General features: G+C 35.1%; 2 protein-coding genes and 1 long non-coding RNA gene across 5 annotated transcripts; all 3 read right to left on the bottom strand.

Annotated features, from left to right (window-relative positions):
- Nucleotides 1-40: 40 nt before the first annotated feature.
- LOC143187022 (uncharacterized) lies at nt 41-1,835 on the bottom strand. 2 transcript variants are annotated; one of them, XR_013003135.1, is made up of 2 exons: nt 1,562-1,835; nt 41-1,458 (listed from the first exon to the last, which is right to left on the bottom strand). It is a non-coding gene; the product is annotated as an uncharacterized LOC143187022 (long non-coding RNA). The 2 variants fall into 2 exon arrangements; XR_013003134.1 differs by having other exon boundaries at nt 41-1,013; nt 1,562-1,686.
- Nucleotides 1,836-1,897: 62 nt separating this feature from the next.
- LOC143187000 (ATP-binding cassette sub-family G member 4) lies at nt 1,898-14,321 on the bottom strand. 2 transcript variants are annotated; one of them, XM_076390918.1, is made up of 13 exons: nt 14,084-14,321; nt 6,060-6,359; nt 5,615-5,798; nt 5,035-5,158; nt 4,169-4,314; nt 3,960-4,083; nt 3,741-3,855; nt 3,485-3,613; nt 3,245-3,366; nt 2,808-2,976; nt 2,458-2,714; nt 2,221-2,354; nt 1,898-2,117 (listed from the first exon to the last, which is right to left on the bottom strand). In XM_076390918.1, the coding sequence occupies exons 2-13, from the start codon at nt 6,262-6,264 to the stop codon at nt 1,898-1,900; spliced, it is 1,929 nt and encodes a 642-aa protein (XP_076247033.1). In that variant the 5' UTR covers nt 6,265-6,359; nt 14,084-14,321. The 2 variants fall into 2 exon arrangements, 1 of the variants encoding a protein (XP_076247033.1); XR_013003131.1 differs by having other exon boundaries at nt 1,986-2,117; nt 2,221-2,338.
- A 1,454-nt stretch (nt 14,322-15,775) lies between these two features.
- Nucleotides 15,776-17,606, bottom strand: Rpl9 (ribosomal protein L9). Its single transcript, XM_076392138.1, has 4 exons — nt 17,540-17,606; nt 16,663-16,801; nt 15,971-16,298; nt 15,776-15,900 (listed from the first exon to the last, which is right to left on the bottom strand). The coding sequence occupies exons 2-4, from the start codon at nt 16,798-16,800 to the stop codon at nt 15,794-15,796; spliced, it is 573 nt and encodes a 190-aa protein (XP_076248253.1). The 5' UTR covers nt 16,801; nt 17,540-17,606; the 3' UTR covers nt 15,776-15,793.
- Between the last annotated feature and the right edge of the window lie 284 nt (nt 17,607-17,890).

Genomic DNA, 17,890 nt, shown 5'->3' with positions numbered 1-17,890 from the left:
ATTCCACTGTGAGTGGATTTTTTTATAAAAAAATACTCTCTGCTTTTTAAGGAATACTTATATTAAGATTTTTCGTTGTCCATAATTCAATGTACTCATGTACCATGAACTAAAAATCAAGCGGGTAAAATATTTTATACGCATTTAACCACGCTTATATAATTTGATGTAAAAAGTTATAAATAAATGCTTACTTTCTCACATTCTGTCTTAATTATACGTGGGTGTATACAGCATTATAAAAATATATGAATAAGCATTATCTACAAAATTATAACATTAAGTTTAACGAATTTTACGGAGGAATTATATAATTCATTCTATATATAAAATATAAACCTTCTAATGTTCGAAATGTACGAATAGTTACAAATTTTTCTACTTTTTAATTTTAGACCGATATGATTACTGCAACGCTGATATCATTGAAAAATAATTTTCACGCGAAAACTAAGAAGTCTATCTGCGTGCGTTAATCACACACGGGTTGCGTGATAAACGTATAAATTGATAAGGAAAAAGTTGTTCTTTTTTTTTCATGTATTATCAATATAATTTTTCTAATCATATCTCCAATTTGGTTTTGAAAGACAATTTAATGTAAAAACTAAAATTATTGTTGTTGTTGTGTGTGTTGCTATTTCAGTGAAAAAATTATTTGCTATACAGGAATTTGTAAAAAAACTTTTACAGCGAAGGGTTATCGCCAGTGTGATAAACGTACATACTCAGAAACATCTACATCCGATGTGTTATATTAAATTATCAAGACTGCGAGTTCAAAGTATTTCCGTAAATATTAATCGGCTAACTCAATGCCAACAATCAGAGTACACAGAGATTATACTTTATAGGCATTATTAAAGAAGCATACATCATTGATTATTCCCACTGAAATTCCATTCTCCATAACTTATCCTTAGAATTTTATTAGAATATTATTCTAATTTTGATAAAATTTTATTCTAAAGACAACAACTTTTTCCTCTGACGAAAATTGCCAATGTCTGTTCCTAAATTGATACGTAAAGCATTAGTCAAATAAGTGTTAATAGATAAGCTGTGTAAACAAAATAATTCTTACAATAATATTAAAAAAATAATAGATACTAACATGAATGGATAAAAATTGCACAAACGCGAGAATGGAAGAAATCTAAAGAATTCGGCATTACTTATATTACAAATTACAAAAACAATTTTAAATAAGTTTTAGACCCTGCTCTTATCTATAAAAGTGTGTACAGCATACATTTGAGGAACAAGAGTCGCCTTCCGTTTCTTTTTTATCAATTTGCAATATGCAAAAAGACTTGTACCCTTAATTAATTGATTTTCATTGAGCAACTTTGAAATATCACGTTTGCTAATATTGTTTTAAATTATACTTAATCTAGAACTTACTAATTAACAAAATTTATAATCTATTAACCTTCCGCTTTTGTATTACTGATTACACTGAAAAGATACCACATGTGTAAATAAACGTATAAACACACGATCACGAAAAGTTAATAGAATTACATTTTAATTCATTTATATTAAAAATACCAGAACTTACAAATTTCTTGGCACTTGAGGCAAGAAAGTAGTTGCAGTCTTCTCAACTCTGATCATTAAGGAATTCTGTTTTGCACCATGGTCAATAAACATTACTTTTTTCGTTCTCATTTTTGAACCAGAGTTCTTTTCCTAAACAGTTGCGCTTCTTGTTTAAATGCGAAACTCAAATATTCACACTCTGTTGTGAATCTATTCAAGAGCACGTGAATAAACATAGTATTCCGCACTTCTCTCATATAAAAATAATTGGAACACGGTTGTCCATCGATCATGATAAAGACAACTATAGAACACGTGCAAGTATGTCGATGAATTCTCTTATTGTTAGTTTAATTTACCGAACGGACACAATCCTCCACTTGAGAAGAAGATAAGCTGCACACCGTGTTAGGATTAGTATCATAATCAGGGCTACAATGTCATTCCAGAACTGTTCACCATCCAAGGCGATATCAGAGAGGAACTTAGACGTGTATTTGTAATGACAATACGTGTGGTTTTTCTCTTGACAGGGCAAAACCGATCGACCATAGCCATAAAGGGAACTGACGTATCTGTGAACCAAAATAGAAAGATATGAAAATTGAGAAACTGTAGAAGTACTACTAAAATGAAGTAGAAATCATCGTGGATAAATAGTCAAATAAAAACCCATACCCTTCTAAGCCGTATCGTAAAAAACTGATGTATGTGCCCCACTTAAGATAACTCGGTATGTCGCGCAATGATACACCAAAGCCAGAAAACATCATTAATGGTACAGATAAGGTTGGTCCTATAAATGTTCCATTCTGAAATTGTTCAACAAATTTTCAATAGTTTAATATATTCTAAATGCTAGTAGAGTTTTAGCCTAACGTAGTTTGATTTTACTTGCGGCGGAAATATACATACAACTACATTAAATACTGCTCCAATCGTGAGGCCAGTTCCTTGACCTATGAGAACTACCAGTACGCTAATCGAGAGAAACATCAGGAACCGTGTCATTTCTAGCGGCTGCGATGTTATGAGGTAGACTATTAAAGTGAAAATGAAGCAACAGAAAATCGAAAGCGGTAGGTCGACCAGCGTCATGGCCGTGTAGAATGCTTTTAGACTATACCATCTGTTAAAGTGTTCCTTTAATAAAATGCTCATTTGCATAGGAACTGGAAAAAGCAAAGGTATCATGATTAAAAAAAATGATAGAAACAGTTTAAATGTGTTACTTTCATGAAGTAAAATCTTCTTTTTTCACTTACAAGTGACTACCGTGAGCATCATCGTGGTCATCATATGATGTATAAGAATAGAGAATAAGAGATTGTAATTGTCTAAAACTCTGGAAGCATCCGTGCCAGTTTCAAGAAAAACTGAACCAAGCATAAAACCGACAGCTACATTGACTAAAATTCTTAAATGTGTCAAAGTCTGAAACGCGAGAATGAACAAGATTTGTTATTAATATGTATATTTGCATAAAAATCCGCAGTTTATTAGGTTGCGAAAGCAGTATTTGTTTTTAAAAAAGTATCAGAGAAAGTCATGCAAATTGGAAATAATAACACGTGAGTAAATCAAGAGCTGTGGTTTAGTAAATTATACTGTCAATTAACATGTTATTTGTTGACCGCTGAAGCGATATGGATAGTAAGATAAAACTAATAGTAAATATGCACTTTGTACTCATGCAACTTACTGTATCTCTTCTGCACATCAGGATACCCCGTGCCATCAAGATTTTAATTTGATGAACCAAGGAAGTTGCCTGCAGACCTTTTTTGCCGTTCGAGTCGACATTTTTTTTGAGAGGATAGACAGCTTAAAAATGAAAAAAAAAAGGGAAATTAGTTTTAAATCATTATAGAATTGGCTTTGAATTGTCACATAACATTTTTTCAACCATAACTGAAATTAGGAATATCAATGACAGACATACCTCTCAAGCCTTTCGCATCTAATAGAACATCAGGATCTTTGAACCACTGCAAACTTTGGCCATTTTGTGAGCCAGATATCAACAACCTTATCTTGTCCTCTCCATATTCGCCACAGGCTAATTCTATAACTGTAAAACATATTGCAAGAACTTAGAACTTAGAGTTGAGATTGTTTGTGTGTTATAGAAGACAGAGTCATAGATTGAAAACATAAGTAAAGCCAGAATTCAGGATTTTCAGAACAGTTGTACCTACCGTAGTCGGCTGGATTGTGATACATAGGGCAAGGTAGTTTGATATTCTCCAAATAAGGGATCAATTGATCAGTCGCTCCATGGTATAAACATTCTCCTTTAGCTAATACATAAACCTGGATCAACATAAAAATTAAATAAAGAAATTAAGTCTATTAAAAGAAATTAAGAAATGAAGTTATGCAAATAAGCTCTATTTCTTTATAGATTATTTGATTACCAGATCGAAAAGTTGGAAGACTGACGCACTGGGCTGATGAATTGTACAAATAATGGTTCTTCCTTGCCTCGCAAGGAGCTTCAACAAATTCACCACTTGCATGCAGGATGAACTATCTAGGCCTCTAAAAAAGTAATTTCACCTAATATTGGTGGAATCTAGCTGGGTTGGGAACTAGTATATTTTCTCTCGTGATATCAGACACTTACGTCGTTGGCTCGTCAAGAAACATAACGGTTGGATTGTTAACCAGCTCCAGAGCGATGGAGAGTCTCTTCTTCTGGCCACCACTTAATCTTCCAGCTCGTGTATTCCTGTGCTCATAGAGGCCCAAAGTGGTCAAGATTTCTACGATCTGAAAAATTGAATTTTTCCATGGTTAAGAGAAGACATAGATATCAGGAAAGTTGAAAAAGTGGACTTCCCGATTCCGGTAATAAATCAGTCCTCTCCACGTTCTTACTTTTTCTTAACAAAAGAAAACACGATGTTATATTTTATTTTTGTTTCATACTGAACGCGAGGAACAGATTTATGCAAATTTGTATGCATCAAAATATCTCCATTCAAGTCATGAAATCTCACCGAGGACAGTTTCTTTTTAGCATTATAACGATAGATGCAAACTGGACCGGAATTCTCCATTCAAAACAAGCAATTTGACTGAAAAATTGCGCAGCATGTGAAGATATTTGCAGTCCTCTGAGATTCATCTTTGTAATATATCTTTGTACGTTAAAATTGTTGGAGCTGTGAAAATTGATGTCGCAAAAACTTTCATTACAGAGATTATATGTGACACCAAAGATCTTGCACCTAGTAATGCAGTTTCATTTATCACCATCTAATTCCAGAAACTGAAGAATTTTGCCGATGAAATGTTCACGTTAAGCAACATTGTTAACTTCAAAAGATTTCGTGACTTACTGGCCGATAAACATTCGAATGATGGAACTATGTTGACAACGCTTCAACATCGTTTATCTTATCAAGCTAGTTCACGCGTTGCACTTGGCGTGCGATGCAACTGAAAATATTGACAACCGACTCGAACGCAACTGGGCCGCTTACTCACTATCGTTTCCTTCTCGTATCGCGGAATCTTCGTTGGCAACTTGAGGTCAGCGGCAACTTTCATATTCTCGATGACCGTCAACAAAGGCTCCAAGCGATCGTCCTGTGTGATATAAGCGCTACATCTGTGACAAATTAGAGGGAAAAAACGATTAGATATGTGAATACAATCCAGTTGAATTGCATATCATTGCGTTAGTCGTGCCGTCGAGCCACAGATTTCTAATTGTTTAACGTGTTCCGTGATAAACGGCTAACAGATCCTGAGTTCAACAGGAAGTTACATGATTGATGGTTTATAACTAGTAGAGGGTTAATATGTTAATAGATTACTAAGCAGGACTAGTTATTTACTCTACTAGCTATAAATTATATCACATCCCCATTTTCTAGGACTTGTTTTTTTTACATGTACTTATCATTGTTATCCTTTTGCAGTGTTTGGGGCTCCAGAAAAAAATGGGTATTATCTATCTAAGTATTACTAGCTACCAATTATAATTCCTACTCCAGTCGCAGTTAGACAGCAATGGCTAAAGAAGGATGCAACAAGAGAATCTTTCAGCACAATAGAGGCTCACTTTCGAAAGGAATTCATCTGTCGAGACCGCCCATTGACGTAGATGCTGCCGTCCATACCAGTAATTTTATATCCCGACAGAATATTCAGCAACGTCGACTTCCCTGCCCCGGATGGCCCCATCAGTGCTATCAACTGTTTCGCTGGAAGTCTTCCATTGATCCCGTGCAATATCTCCTTCTGACCTGGAACATGCACCGTCAAGACGCGTTTCTCTATTTAATTGAAGCTGTTATGTCACTAACGCCCGAAACACGAGCAGCGATTAATAAAAGTGGAGGGAAAGGAGAAATCGAAAGTAGCTTATCCAGAGATCTCTCACGGTAATGAAATACAATGGCCATGCCGCCTGGACAAATGTTTGAAACATGAAAAACGGGGGACGAAGAAGAGTAATAAAACAGGAAGTCTGGAGAGGTGGAAAAAGGGCAAAGAAAAGAACTGACCTTTTCTAAACCCAAGGGACACCGTGTACGTAATTTTTTCGAACATGATATCAACAGTATCAGCTGCAGCAGTCTCCATAAACCCATGCACTGCTTCATCCACCTGAGTATCCTTTAGCTTTTTGGTCGGCTCTTTTTCCGCCGAGTACACGCTGACCACGTTCGCGTCCTGGCCATTGCTCGCCTCGTGCATCAATACCTCCATGGTGATTACGCTTTGTCGTTGGTCAAGTACTCGGGGGGATATTAATGCTCGAACGCTTTACTTGCTTGAGCATAGGCGAACCGAGCTCCGCGGAACTGTGAACAAAGGAATGGATACTGATTGTTCACTGGAGTCTGAGAGAAAGAAACTGGGTATGTACATTGTATTGATCATTTAATTAAATTAGGTAGCGACGTTTGACGCCAAGAAAAAGATCGGTATACCAGGTGGTAAGTATTGGGATAACCGGTTCTGCCAGTTTAACAAAATTTTACGATCAGTTACTATTGGAGTTATTGTATGCCCTGTATTGCTAATTATATTATTACACGGTTCTTTCCTTTTATTTAGCATTAAGGAAAAAACATAACTGTTTCAAAGATTAAAATATAGGTAAAGGTAGGGCTACTTCAAAATGTAAATGTAAAAATATTCTACGTCAGTTCGTCTACAAATTCACATGTTCATGATCATAACATGATCATAAACTAACAGTAAATCAGAAAACCGCAATCACAACTAATGATTTACAGTTTGACATATCTATTTACATAATTTCTTTTTATTCGCAAATCATCTCGCACAACAGACGTCAAAACCGGAAAAAAGTTGAATAAAAAAATACGCTTGATACGTAGAAAATCGCTAGTTGCGTATATACGTATTGTCAAGAAGCAACAAATAATGACATGTAACGAAGCATTTGCGTGAATAAAAAAACCTGTTGGCCTTGTCTCTGTTCAATGCGACGCAACACACTAAAGAAAATAAATTTCAGTAATGTGCTTATTAATTGGACTATAGAAAGATTATTCGCTATAGTGTATTACGAGTAAATGAACTGATTCTTTACAAGCATCCATCAATTACGACACAAGTCAACAAAAGTTACAAATAATTGCATCACTTAAATGGAACTTACATAACTTGCTTCCTTCGGGTGTCGTTACATTTTTATTTTTTGTATGTAATTGAAACTTGTTTCTTAAAGGGACGATCTGATTGATCTACATTTCTGATGTCTAAATGGTTTAAATAAATCAATCGCTTAAATATTTCAGTTGAATATAATGGTGTAAAATTTCACTTTCTGTTAGGAAAACTTCGGCGAAGAACTTCTAAGTGTAGAGACTCTCATTAATATTGGAAGACTTGTATAACTTTCATTTCCCACTTCAAACGTTAACGATGTTATTATTTCACTATTATAAAAGAAAAATTGACTTTTTTTAAAGATGTGGCAAATGCAACTAAATAAATCAAAGATTAAAAAAAAATAATAATAATAATCAGTGAGAAAAAATATTAGTGGTAATCTCTGTAGATATCAGTGAAGAAATCTTTCAAGAGTCAGTTGAGATCACAGCTTTTACGTTCACTTTCGCTATCGAGTGTGCTCCAACGAGGTAGTAAATCTCACCGTCTGTAGCCTCGATTTCTTCCTGAAGTCACCTTTCAAGTAAAGGAAGTAGTCACGTTGAAAAACTGTGGAAAGATTCATTCACCTTTGACATGAAAGATAATTATTATCAGTTGTGCTTCGACTCGGGATGCATCCTAACCAGATGTATACTTCATAGAAAGAGCAAAATTGTAGAGAAATTTTCAAATAATTTGTCAATTTGAAATAAGTCCGCAAATTGCTGAAAGCGAGTCACCTAACACCACATTAAAAACTCGTCTGAAATCTTACTCTTTATCTCCTCGCTAACAGTTCAAGCACAAAAGACAATCGACTTCGAAACTTCCATAACTACTCGGGATTCTAACTAACGAACAACATTCTAGCGTCTCGATTTGCGATTAGATTAGATTAACGGATTCACGATCGAGGAACACAAAGGTTACTGGACTTGGAAGTCTTGGCTCGCGTTTCACCGAATCTCGCGTGCAAAGATTACGTCAGGCACAAGAAGAAGAAATAATAATAAGTTTGAGGAATACTTCCGCAGCTTCCCCGTCAATTATCATAACTGGCCGTTTAATTGCTTTGTCAACAGCTTTGAGGGAATATTCCTAGGAAGTATACTCACTGATATATTTTTTCTTCGATACGGTGACTCGGCGAGAAGAGAATTAAAAAAACGAAGTGTCGTCATGATATTCTGAATACAATAACAGCTCGTTTTGTGAAACAAGCACGTTTTACAGGTGTGAAAAACGTAACGATGCTTCTTCTTTCTTTACTCTTTGGACTGAATCTTCTACTAGGTTTAATCTACTAGCTCATCCCATAAATAGTATGTCTGAATATTATTTTATTCTTTGATAAACCCAGATTTGGAGTTCGTATTTAATCAGTGGTATTTTAGATGCATTTTTATATTCAAAATATTATATTATTTAGATGTAGATAATCGTATTTAACATTCTGCTCCAATTTTGCTCTATAGTATCGCTATCTTTTCGATCACATCGAACGTTAGACACCCTGTAGCGTGTATTCTTGTATAGGTACTCAAGGCAAATGAACGCTCTCAGATGCGACTGTTCTAAAAACATACCGGTCACGAGCGCATGCATCGCCCGCGTTTTTACCTTATCTCATTTATCGATTAATCTCAAGTGTCTTTCGTCAGGTGTAAATGACACAAATCATCGAATGGTTTTGTAAACACGATCGCCATGATACTTTATTATTTTTCTTCTAAAATTTAAATCTACGTATACTTACGTCTAATAAATCGATAACTTTTTTAATGTTTGGTAAATTTTGTTGCTCCTGTTGCGAGGATTTATTCAAGGTCTAAAAATTAAGAATTCAGATTATACTAGAGTCTGAATATTAATAGGAGTCACTGTATCTACTTGAAGAAAAATATTCAAAATATATTCCCTCTTTCTTTTCTACGGATATTAGGAATAAGGTAAAGTTAGGCAATTCATTGAATATTAACTTTGATTTACTCCGCATGAGTACCTTCAGCCAATCGTAAATAACTTTTACACATCGTCCTTTCGTCGCACACTACTGCAAGAGAATGATGCACGGCGTGGCAGCGTTAAGAAGGCATCAACGACATTGAAACAGTTGATCGCTGCGCAAACTTCCTCAAAGAGAAGAAACTGGCCTATCTGCACGCCATGATAACCGTAATCTTGTTTATGGAATTAAACGACGATCATTGTTTCACAAGGCGGCCGAACCCTGGGTAACATAGATCGCCTGGGCGTGAAAACTTCAGCGCAGTAGAAATCGAAACTCGAATTCGAAGAATCGATAAGTAGAAATTGGGACAAGGAACGTGGGGCTCCAACCAAGAAGCAAGAGCAAGAAAAGTAGGCTGAGCTAAGAACGAAGAAGCGAGAACTCTCGCAGTGCAACATTGTTTCTATGAATAGAAAAGGTTATCATAAAAATTCGTAAGATAGCAGGGGAATAAAGAGAGGGGGAATTGCATATAATGATTCATACGATTTGAAATTGTTACATTGTTGTTGAAAGAAAAAACCAAGCAGTCACATCGAATCGACTAAATTGTGTTCCCGATCGGACTGCACGAAAATTAAAAGTTACAACCCACAAAGAGATCGGTCGAAGTACAGCTGAGCGAATCTTATCGAACGCAATGAATCAACAACGAAAGTCCACTCAAGAGATCATCGGAGATCCAACTGTTTGCAAGGGAGTGCGCAAATTCAAGTTCAACGTTCGTTTCTCAAACGACACTTGCGAATCGTTGCTAAGCTCAATGTTTACCTTTGGAAAGATATCTTTTTAATGTCGTGTTTTAAGACGAAGTATTAAAGTGCTTATTTACTTCTTTTATCAATAGTTTCTTTTTGCTTTACTTTCATGAAAATTCCTTCGATTCTTCTATAACATATATTCCTTGCGGTTTTTACGTTTTTTCGAATGTTGAATTTGCTATTCCATAGTCGTGCTTTCGCTTCAATTCATCACAGCGAATATGAAATATAACGACAAGCGAGTTTCGAAAGTGATGTATATCGTGTCGTAAGAAATCTTAATGGTTTTAAAGAGAAACTTTTATAAGTACACTTTAAAAACTCTCCACGTTAGCGATACAAACAAAAATAACTGAGTACGATTCATTTGAACGTGAGTCATTCAATGCAACAGACATAAGTCAATCCTATAGTGCACATAAAAAAATTAAATTCTGAACAAAGTGAAGGTTTCAATGTGTTCGTGATGCGTAGCATATGAAAAAAATGACGATTTTAGGTAATTAAGTTGTTTGCATAAATATGTCAAGAGTGATGAATTATCGGAGGAAGAACGCGCCAACGCAGGGAACAAAGTCGATTCACAAGTGGCTCGTTAGAAATTGTATGGTGACTAAACACGGCGAACTTTGGTGAGTATATGCAGCTTGATGAGTAATCCCAATAAGAGATTTCAAGCTTCGAGCGTAGGTGATAGCATCTTTGAAAACGAGTAATTATAAAGTCTTTGACAATTAATATTCCTATTAATGCAACAGTTACAATTAGTAGATAAATAAAATTAGAGAAACATTAACTTTTGGGGGTTTGAAAGATGCACCGTCTACTTATAAGCAGCATTGTAAGTAACCTGAGAAGTTACTCAGTTCAGTAAATGCCTTTTATAAGATTTTCCAGTTATATGAAGAGAAATTAACCTGCTAGTAATCCCACAGTTGCATCAGATTTATTACTAGAACACTTTCACTGATACTGATAAATCACCAACGCGGTGTGCATCAACATGCAAGTATGCGTAAAAGTGAAACGAGAGCAGCTGAACCGCTCTATAAGCTGCTTTTATAGGGACACATTATTCTCAGGAACAAAAGGCTCTGGCACAAAGTGCATGCATTATCATAAAAGACAGTTGGTTCAGGGAAGGAAGCGAATGAACAATTGCATATCTTTTACATCGCCGCGTAAATGATAGACATGCTTCCTTATGTAAGCAGCACAGGAGTAACGGCTGCATGCAGATGCAGCAGAATGCATTTAACAAAAAGTGCAGCTACATGTAATGCAAATAAAGATCGTAAATAAATCAAGCTTACATAAGTGTAGGCTAATGAGCAAGGGTGTCAAAACACAATATATTAATGAGATTTTAATGGAAGAATATGGCAAAGGTGACAATATAAACTGTGACAGTATAAACTTATAACAACGTGAAATAAATGTAAACTTATTGCTTTTACATAGTATTACTAACTAATTTTGTTACATAGAAATGTTTGATATACTGTAGCTGTAAAAATAAGTTGCAAATGTAAGTTAGTAAACGGTAAGCAAAAACAGTGTAAACACAAGCCCTTGAAAACGATTCAAAATTGATCAATTAAAGAGCCAGACTGGTTCCTCAAGGTCACCAAACAGTTATTCAAGTGTTAGTCTAACATTAATAGCTCCGTTTAAAAGAATAACAGTTCGATACGAGCGTTCATTTCCTACGGTCGTTTACCGCTCTGCATAATGATATCATCGGTTTGAAGTTTCCCACTAAAAATCTCATTTTGGTGAGAATAAAAGCAGCGATAATAAAAAAAAGACTCGAGCGACGAGAAGCGGCAGATAAGAGGGAGCGCATATTTATAGAGAATAATTCAATCGTCCGCATCAATCGATTAAATAATCGTGTTGGACCACTTTGTGCCTCTCGAATAACGACACGGTAACTATCGAGCAGGAAATATCTAATTTTATACTTTATCGTCTGCAGTATTACAAAGAATGTCAGTGGCGATAATGTTTCGTAATTACGAAGAACAAATCAAAGAAAACGCACTCACGTTCCAGCGGACTTTTCAGTATCCATTTAGATTACATCCCCTTTAAACGCTGTCACTGATCGCGAACTAATTAATAACGCGCATGCATTATATGTATACATACATATGCATATCTGTGCAATGCACTGTGCGATATGCGCAAAGTTCAATCGGTCGTTTCACGAGACTCGCCGAAATCTCGACCAAATGTTCTTAAATCGATTTCATGACTCGATATGTAACATCTATCAGTGGATATTAGTTCTAAGAATCAGGTCAATATCTTTGTTTAATTATATCAACTTCAAATAGTCTTATCTACAAGTCTACATTTAAGGAGGTCATAACACTGTATCAATTTGTCATAAACGATACAGTATAAAAAGACTTGCCAAGCAACTTCCAAATCAGTGAGCTTAATGAGGAATCACTTCGCACGAAGATCTACATTCTGCAAGTTCTCTTTCAAGAGCCTTATACATATGCATACAACGAAACCAGCTTCCAGGCATGCCTCGCAACTAGTGATGGGAACGAACCGAGGGAGACTTCTTTCGAATCGCAAGGCATGCCTGGAGCCAAATCTCGTCGTATATGGGACCTTATACTGGCATTTGAGTTCTATGCATCTTGCAGAAATTTTCAGCATAAGTTCACCAGCCCTATCTCTCGATGCTTTTCCGGACTGTGACATTGTTACGCACACACGTAGAGAACTTTACTCATAAAACCACCGATACGATTTATCTTCAATGTCTTTATTAAGTTCGTGCAAAGAATGCTCGATTCTGAGGGAGTTCTACAACGAAGACATTTTTCAAATTGCAAACGTTACTTCCGTATAAATTCGACTTTGGCTTCCACACTTTACGCGAATCATTCCATAAATCTCAATCTACGTGAATAGAAAAGAAATCATTTTTTGCCAATTATAAGCTCATTATTAATTCCATCATTCCTTGAAATCAATATCTTCTTGTTTCACAGTTGTATCAGGAAGAAATATAAGCTATGCAGTTTCTAATAAATAACGAGATTACTCCACAGATGGCGAAAGAATATAGACAAAAAAAGTGTATTACTTAACAGACTTAACTGAATAAAAACATGAATACATTAAAATATAATACTAGATATGTTAAAAAATATGTAATAGACATTTAACAAAGAAGAAAAATATGTAGAATCTTTAAGAAACTAATAGTTTCTTTCATTCTCATTTCATCTCAAATTTGATTCTTCATTTAACCTAAAAAAAATCGTGAGGCAAGGGATTAACCAATCACAGACTTCCAAGGAACCCACAAAACCAATCGTAGATTAATGCTATGAATAATTCGTCTGTATTAAAGCTCAAAATATTCTATGAACTGTACAGTCTCTATTTGCTACCGCCGCTCACAGAGCTTATAAAGTGTAGCACTTACATTTCCAAGATTACTCAACGCGTCATCAATTCATATTTGTCTTATCGTAGTTAATCGAAAGAATGCAAGAGAGTACTAATTCCACAAAATAGAGATAACAACGAGTCTAAAGCGATTAAACACTATAAACGATAATTAAAATAATCCCATTGTAATCGTTCTGGAAGTACATTAACTCAGCAGTAATAATATTTTTCTATTTAATTTCTGTACTTTAAAAATAAAGTACAGCGACCCTCAATATATCGCTCATTTGCTGCAACAATGACACAACTCAAAATTCGTAATTGACATGCGTTACGTCATTATCATTACAGAATCCCACTTTGGTCTTCCGAAAAATGATGAGTGACAGTCAGAAATAAAATTCTTCCACTCTAAATAATTTGAAACTACAGTGAATGTAACAACGAGACTATAACAAAGAAATGAAGTCTCCTTTGCCTTCCTTGCCGTCACATTACTATGACAAAGGCGCGGATAAATTTCTGACTACGTTTCACGTTTGTTTACGTTCCTCTGTTCGCGATTATACACAGAAAAAATTCCGGACGTGCGCAGCAAACAAGACCTAAATGTAACGAATTCGTTTTCCGTTTCCTCGAGGAGGAGTCCTCATCCTACGCGATTTCCTGTCGATCGGACCGAAGAATTTGCAAAAAATCGAGGACTTACCGCGAGGGTGGCAAGAAAGAAATAGCGAATCTTCTTCCGTGTGTCGTCGAAATTTCAATTCACCGATTTTTTCGCTGTCGACCGATCATCCGCGTAGCTACGAACCGCTCGAACAGTGAACTTGCTGCTACTAAATCGCGGGCAAAAGTGTCCCGGTCCCGAGCATGTCCGATGGTCAAAAATTCACGATAACGATGTAGAGAGCGTTGCATGCGCGACGAACGGACCTGAACGGACCGCTGACCACCGCCGATCCGATACTGCATTTCAGAACACGCGTGTTCTCCCTTTTCTGACTCCCTCTACCGTGTCTTTTGCCCCCTCGCCAATCCCCCACCCTTCGGGAACAGCCCGTTCTTCCTCTTATTCTTTTTTGCCGCGAAGGTACTCTATTCGTTCGTTTCGGATATTATACAGCATTTGTGTATGGATTTTCGACAATTTTCGAAGTTAATCGATTTAGGGCAAATATTTGATCTTTCACTTTCCCAGACTTCTTTATTGTATTATTTTACCAAAGGATATGTTCATGACGTACAATTCGATGCATTATGTGAGTCTTGTCGATGCGGATAATTAGCAAGTTTTTTATTTGTGTTGATCTCTGATCAGTCTGTTAAATAGGAGATAATGGATAACATGTCGAATGCATATTACACTTCAAATACTTATGCACATTTCTCGTGTGCGAATCGTAAAAAATGTAGCATATGATAAGAAATAGATATTTCACGTAATATAAGTAATAGTCTTCCGTGAACTTCATTATGAAAAATTTAGAGTGAATGAACCGATACATCGATGATTATTTTTTACAAATTTTATCGCACGGAGTCATGGCATCCAAGCTAAAATGTTTCCTATTTTTTATGTAACATATGAGAGTGCAGTTTGTTAATTTTTTATGCACCTTTTGAATATTAGGAGAAAATAGAAAAATAGTACATAAATAGATCACTGTTGTCTTTTAGCGGAAAATGCGCCTGTCAGTAGGCAACATTTTCTGTCATTCCTTGTCTCTTACTCTCTGTATCTCTACATTTCATTCTATTCTTAGTCGTATAGTAAATGGCACATTTAGACAATTAGCAAATGCAAAATGTGAAAAAATTTGTTAGGAATGGAGTACAAAGATATTTTTTTAATAATTATTGGAACATCAGAACTTTTCAGTTTATTAACATAAAGGATGCTGTTATGTGTTCTGATTAGTCTCGGCAGATTTACTGATTTATACGAATTGAATGCACAGTGCTTAAATCAAATACAGGTATTACATGATTTTCAGCTAAATTGTCCGTTTAAATGGAAGTTAAGAGACTTCTGGCAATGAAGTGACGCCTATCGTATAAAAGACGCGATTGAGGATGACCATTGACCTGATCTCCTGGTATAACTTATCAATTTTATTCACGTGCTTTTAATATTACTGTTTAATCGAACATTATATACTCTTTTACAATGTAATCATCTAATATAGTAATTGTTTATAATTAGTTCCATGAAGATTTATTAATAGACATGTATATGCTGCTTGCTATAAACGTTTCTCCAATTCCTTGCTTTTTCATGAATCTAATTCTGTTTTTGAAACTTGGTTCATCGTTATTTGAGAAAGTTTACAAAATATTTATAAGCAATTTATTTGTAATGATAGGTCAATAATAAACTGTAAATTAATAATGAGTATGGTCACGTTGTGAATAGTATTTATTCATCGTCTTGTACAACTGTTGTTTTTTCGGATACATAGAGGCCGTCTAAAAACTTCCTAATGTCCTTGTTCTTTACAGTTGTAGACTGTTGTATAAGGGCAGCTGAAAAGTATTTGTCGATATCAATGAACGTCAAAACAAACTATTTTAAAAAATAGATATAAATATTTACCAGAACGCGAGACATCCTCTAATGAATTCCCTTCAATTATTAATTCATCTTTTTGTTTAGCTGAATTTGTGACAGTTACACCAGGTGCCATCTTCACGCGACGAATGTACTTCTCACCCAAGAAATTACGAATTTCAATCACAGTGTTGTTTTCAGTTGTGACACAGTTAATAGGAAAGTGAGCATATACAGCTCGCATTTTGTATTGATAACCTTTAGTTACACCTTTTAACATGTTCTCAATGTGAGAGCAAACTGTACGTACAGCTGCCAATTCTTTTTTTGTGCCAAACCATTTTTCTACTTTCAATAGCCTTGGATTGACCATCTAAAAACAAAAAAAAGAATATATTAACAAAGGCCAATACTAAATTACAATGTTATGTACTTTTACATTTAATCAGAATTGTAGGTATCATTTATAAGAAAATGTAGGGGAATCCAAATATCATCACATTGTAATGTATAACAGAGTATTATTCATTAACACTTAGCATACCTAGGCAAAGTCACTTAGTATGATAAGGATTAAAGGACTGTGGATCTTTATACATAAGAAGTTTTTAGTCAATATGTCTAATGTATACTTAGTTTTTATTATTCTAATAATTCTTGCAAAGCTTTGAATTTGCATAAACATCTACTGTTTATTCATTGATTACTACTGAGAGAAAAGAAGCATATGTACTCACTCGAATATCAAGTGCAAGGTGTTTGAAAGAACGTTTAAGTATTCCTCGTGGTCCCTTAACAGTAACCAAACGGGACTTGACTGTAACAGTCAACCCATCAGGTATTTTCACTGTCTGATTGGTTACTATTTGCTTCATCCTGTAACAAATTAATATAATCATAAAATACGTGTTGCGCATATAAGATACATTGATAACACATATTTCATTAAATATATTTTCATCTATGCAAAAAAATATTACTTATGTACAAAAATATTTGAAGTTTTCGTGCTAGCCACTCTATTCAAATGTCAAGTGAACGCTTAACTAGATGAAGCTATTAAATTTAAGTCAAATTTTCGCACCGTACGATCTGTGTCCGCAAATACTATGGCTGCAGTTCGAAATTCGACTAAAATTGCTAATATTACTGAAGCTGAATACACCGTGTTACATGGTGTACATACTATTCAGCAGTTTTAGCAGTCTCAACTAATTTCGAACTCCAGCCTGTATGATACGATTCCTTTTTTGTCACAGAAAATAATTTACAGGTTATATTACAATCACAACACCATATTAATTCTTCATAAACGAGGCAAAATTGGTTATAGTCTTGATGAAACGGGTACGCGTAATCGAATTAAAAACCATGGTTTAAGGAATACACAAAGGCGCTTCAATATTTTATTTAAACAGGAATGTTGACAGAAACGAAGAATAGGTTATCCTTTTCTATGATTAAAAATACTACTTTCTCCAAAAATAATACTTAGCCTGGCCCAAGCAATAGCAGACAATACAAAATAATACAAATTTCGTGTTAGAACGTTTATTGCATCGACAGATTGTTTTGGATTTCACTAACTATCTTTCGTTTCTACAATCGCTTTACCTCGCACACGCTATGGGATAACCGGAAAAGACCGTGGCGTCGAAAAAGCATGTCTGCTAATGTTCAGAATGAATGAAAGGTATAGATCAGAAAATCATGTTTCATTCTAACTGTTAAATTTCACCTTCAGATGTCGCATTTTACATTATCGCGGTTACGTATTGGTATTTCTTATATTCAAAAATAACAGACTTAAAAAACAGAAGATTATATTTGTTTTAAAATTCAGTTTACAGAAAAACGCCTGATTGATTAATTTTACATGCTTCACTTATAAAGAGTGTGCATAAGATTGGCTACAATGTTCACATTACGAAATAAAAAAAAGGAAACTACTCTTCATAAAGTTCA

This window comes from Calliopsis andreniformis, chromosome 2, assembly GCF_051401765.1.
Source record: "Calliopsis andreniformis isolate RMS-2024a chromosome 2, iyCalAndr_principal, whole genome shotgun sequence".
Classification (NCBI taxonomy): Eukaryota; Metazoa; Arthropoda; class Insecta; order Hymenoptera; family Andrenidae; genus Calliopsis; species Calliopsis andreniformis.
The sequence above is the reverse complement of the archived record's forward strand: the minus strand, read 5'-3'. Positions and strand labels throughout refer to the sequence as shown.

Bases quoted from the DNA above. Each gene is read 5' to 3' on its own strand.
- LOC143187000 (XM_076390918.1), bottom strand. From the start codon at position 6,264: ATGGAGGTATTGATGCACGAGGCGAGCAATGGCCAGGACGCGAACGTG. The intron at 3,856-3,959 runs GTAATCAAATAA...ATGTTGATCCAG, and splicing joins TCTTCCAACTTTTCGATCTG to GTTTATGTATTAGCTAAAGG. The intron at 3,614-3,740 runs GTAGGTACAACT...TATGTTTTACAG, and splicing joins TCACAATCCAGCCGACTACG to TTATAGAATTAGCCTGTGGC.
- Rpl9 (XM_076392138.1), bottom strand. From the start codon at position 16,800: ATGAAGCAAATAGTAACCAATCAGACAGTGAAAATACCTGATGGGTTG. The intron at 16,299-16,662 runs GTGAGTACATAT...TTTTGTTTTTAG, and splicing joins ACCTTGCACTTGATATTCGA to ATGGTCAATCCAAGGCTATT. The intron at 15,901-15,970 runs GTAAATATTTAT...AATACTTTTCAG, and splicing joins AGAGGATGTCTCGCGTTCTG to CTGCCCTTATACAACAGTCT.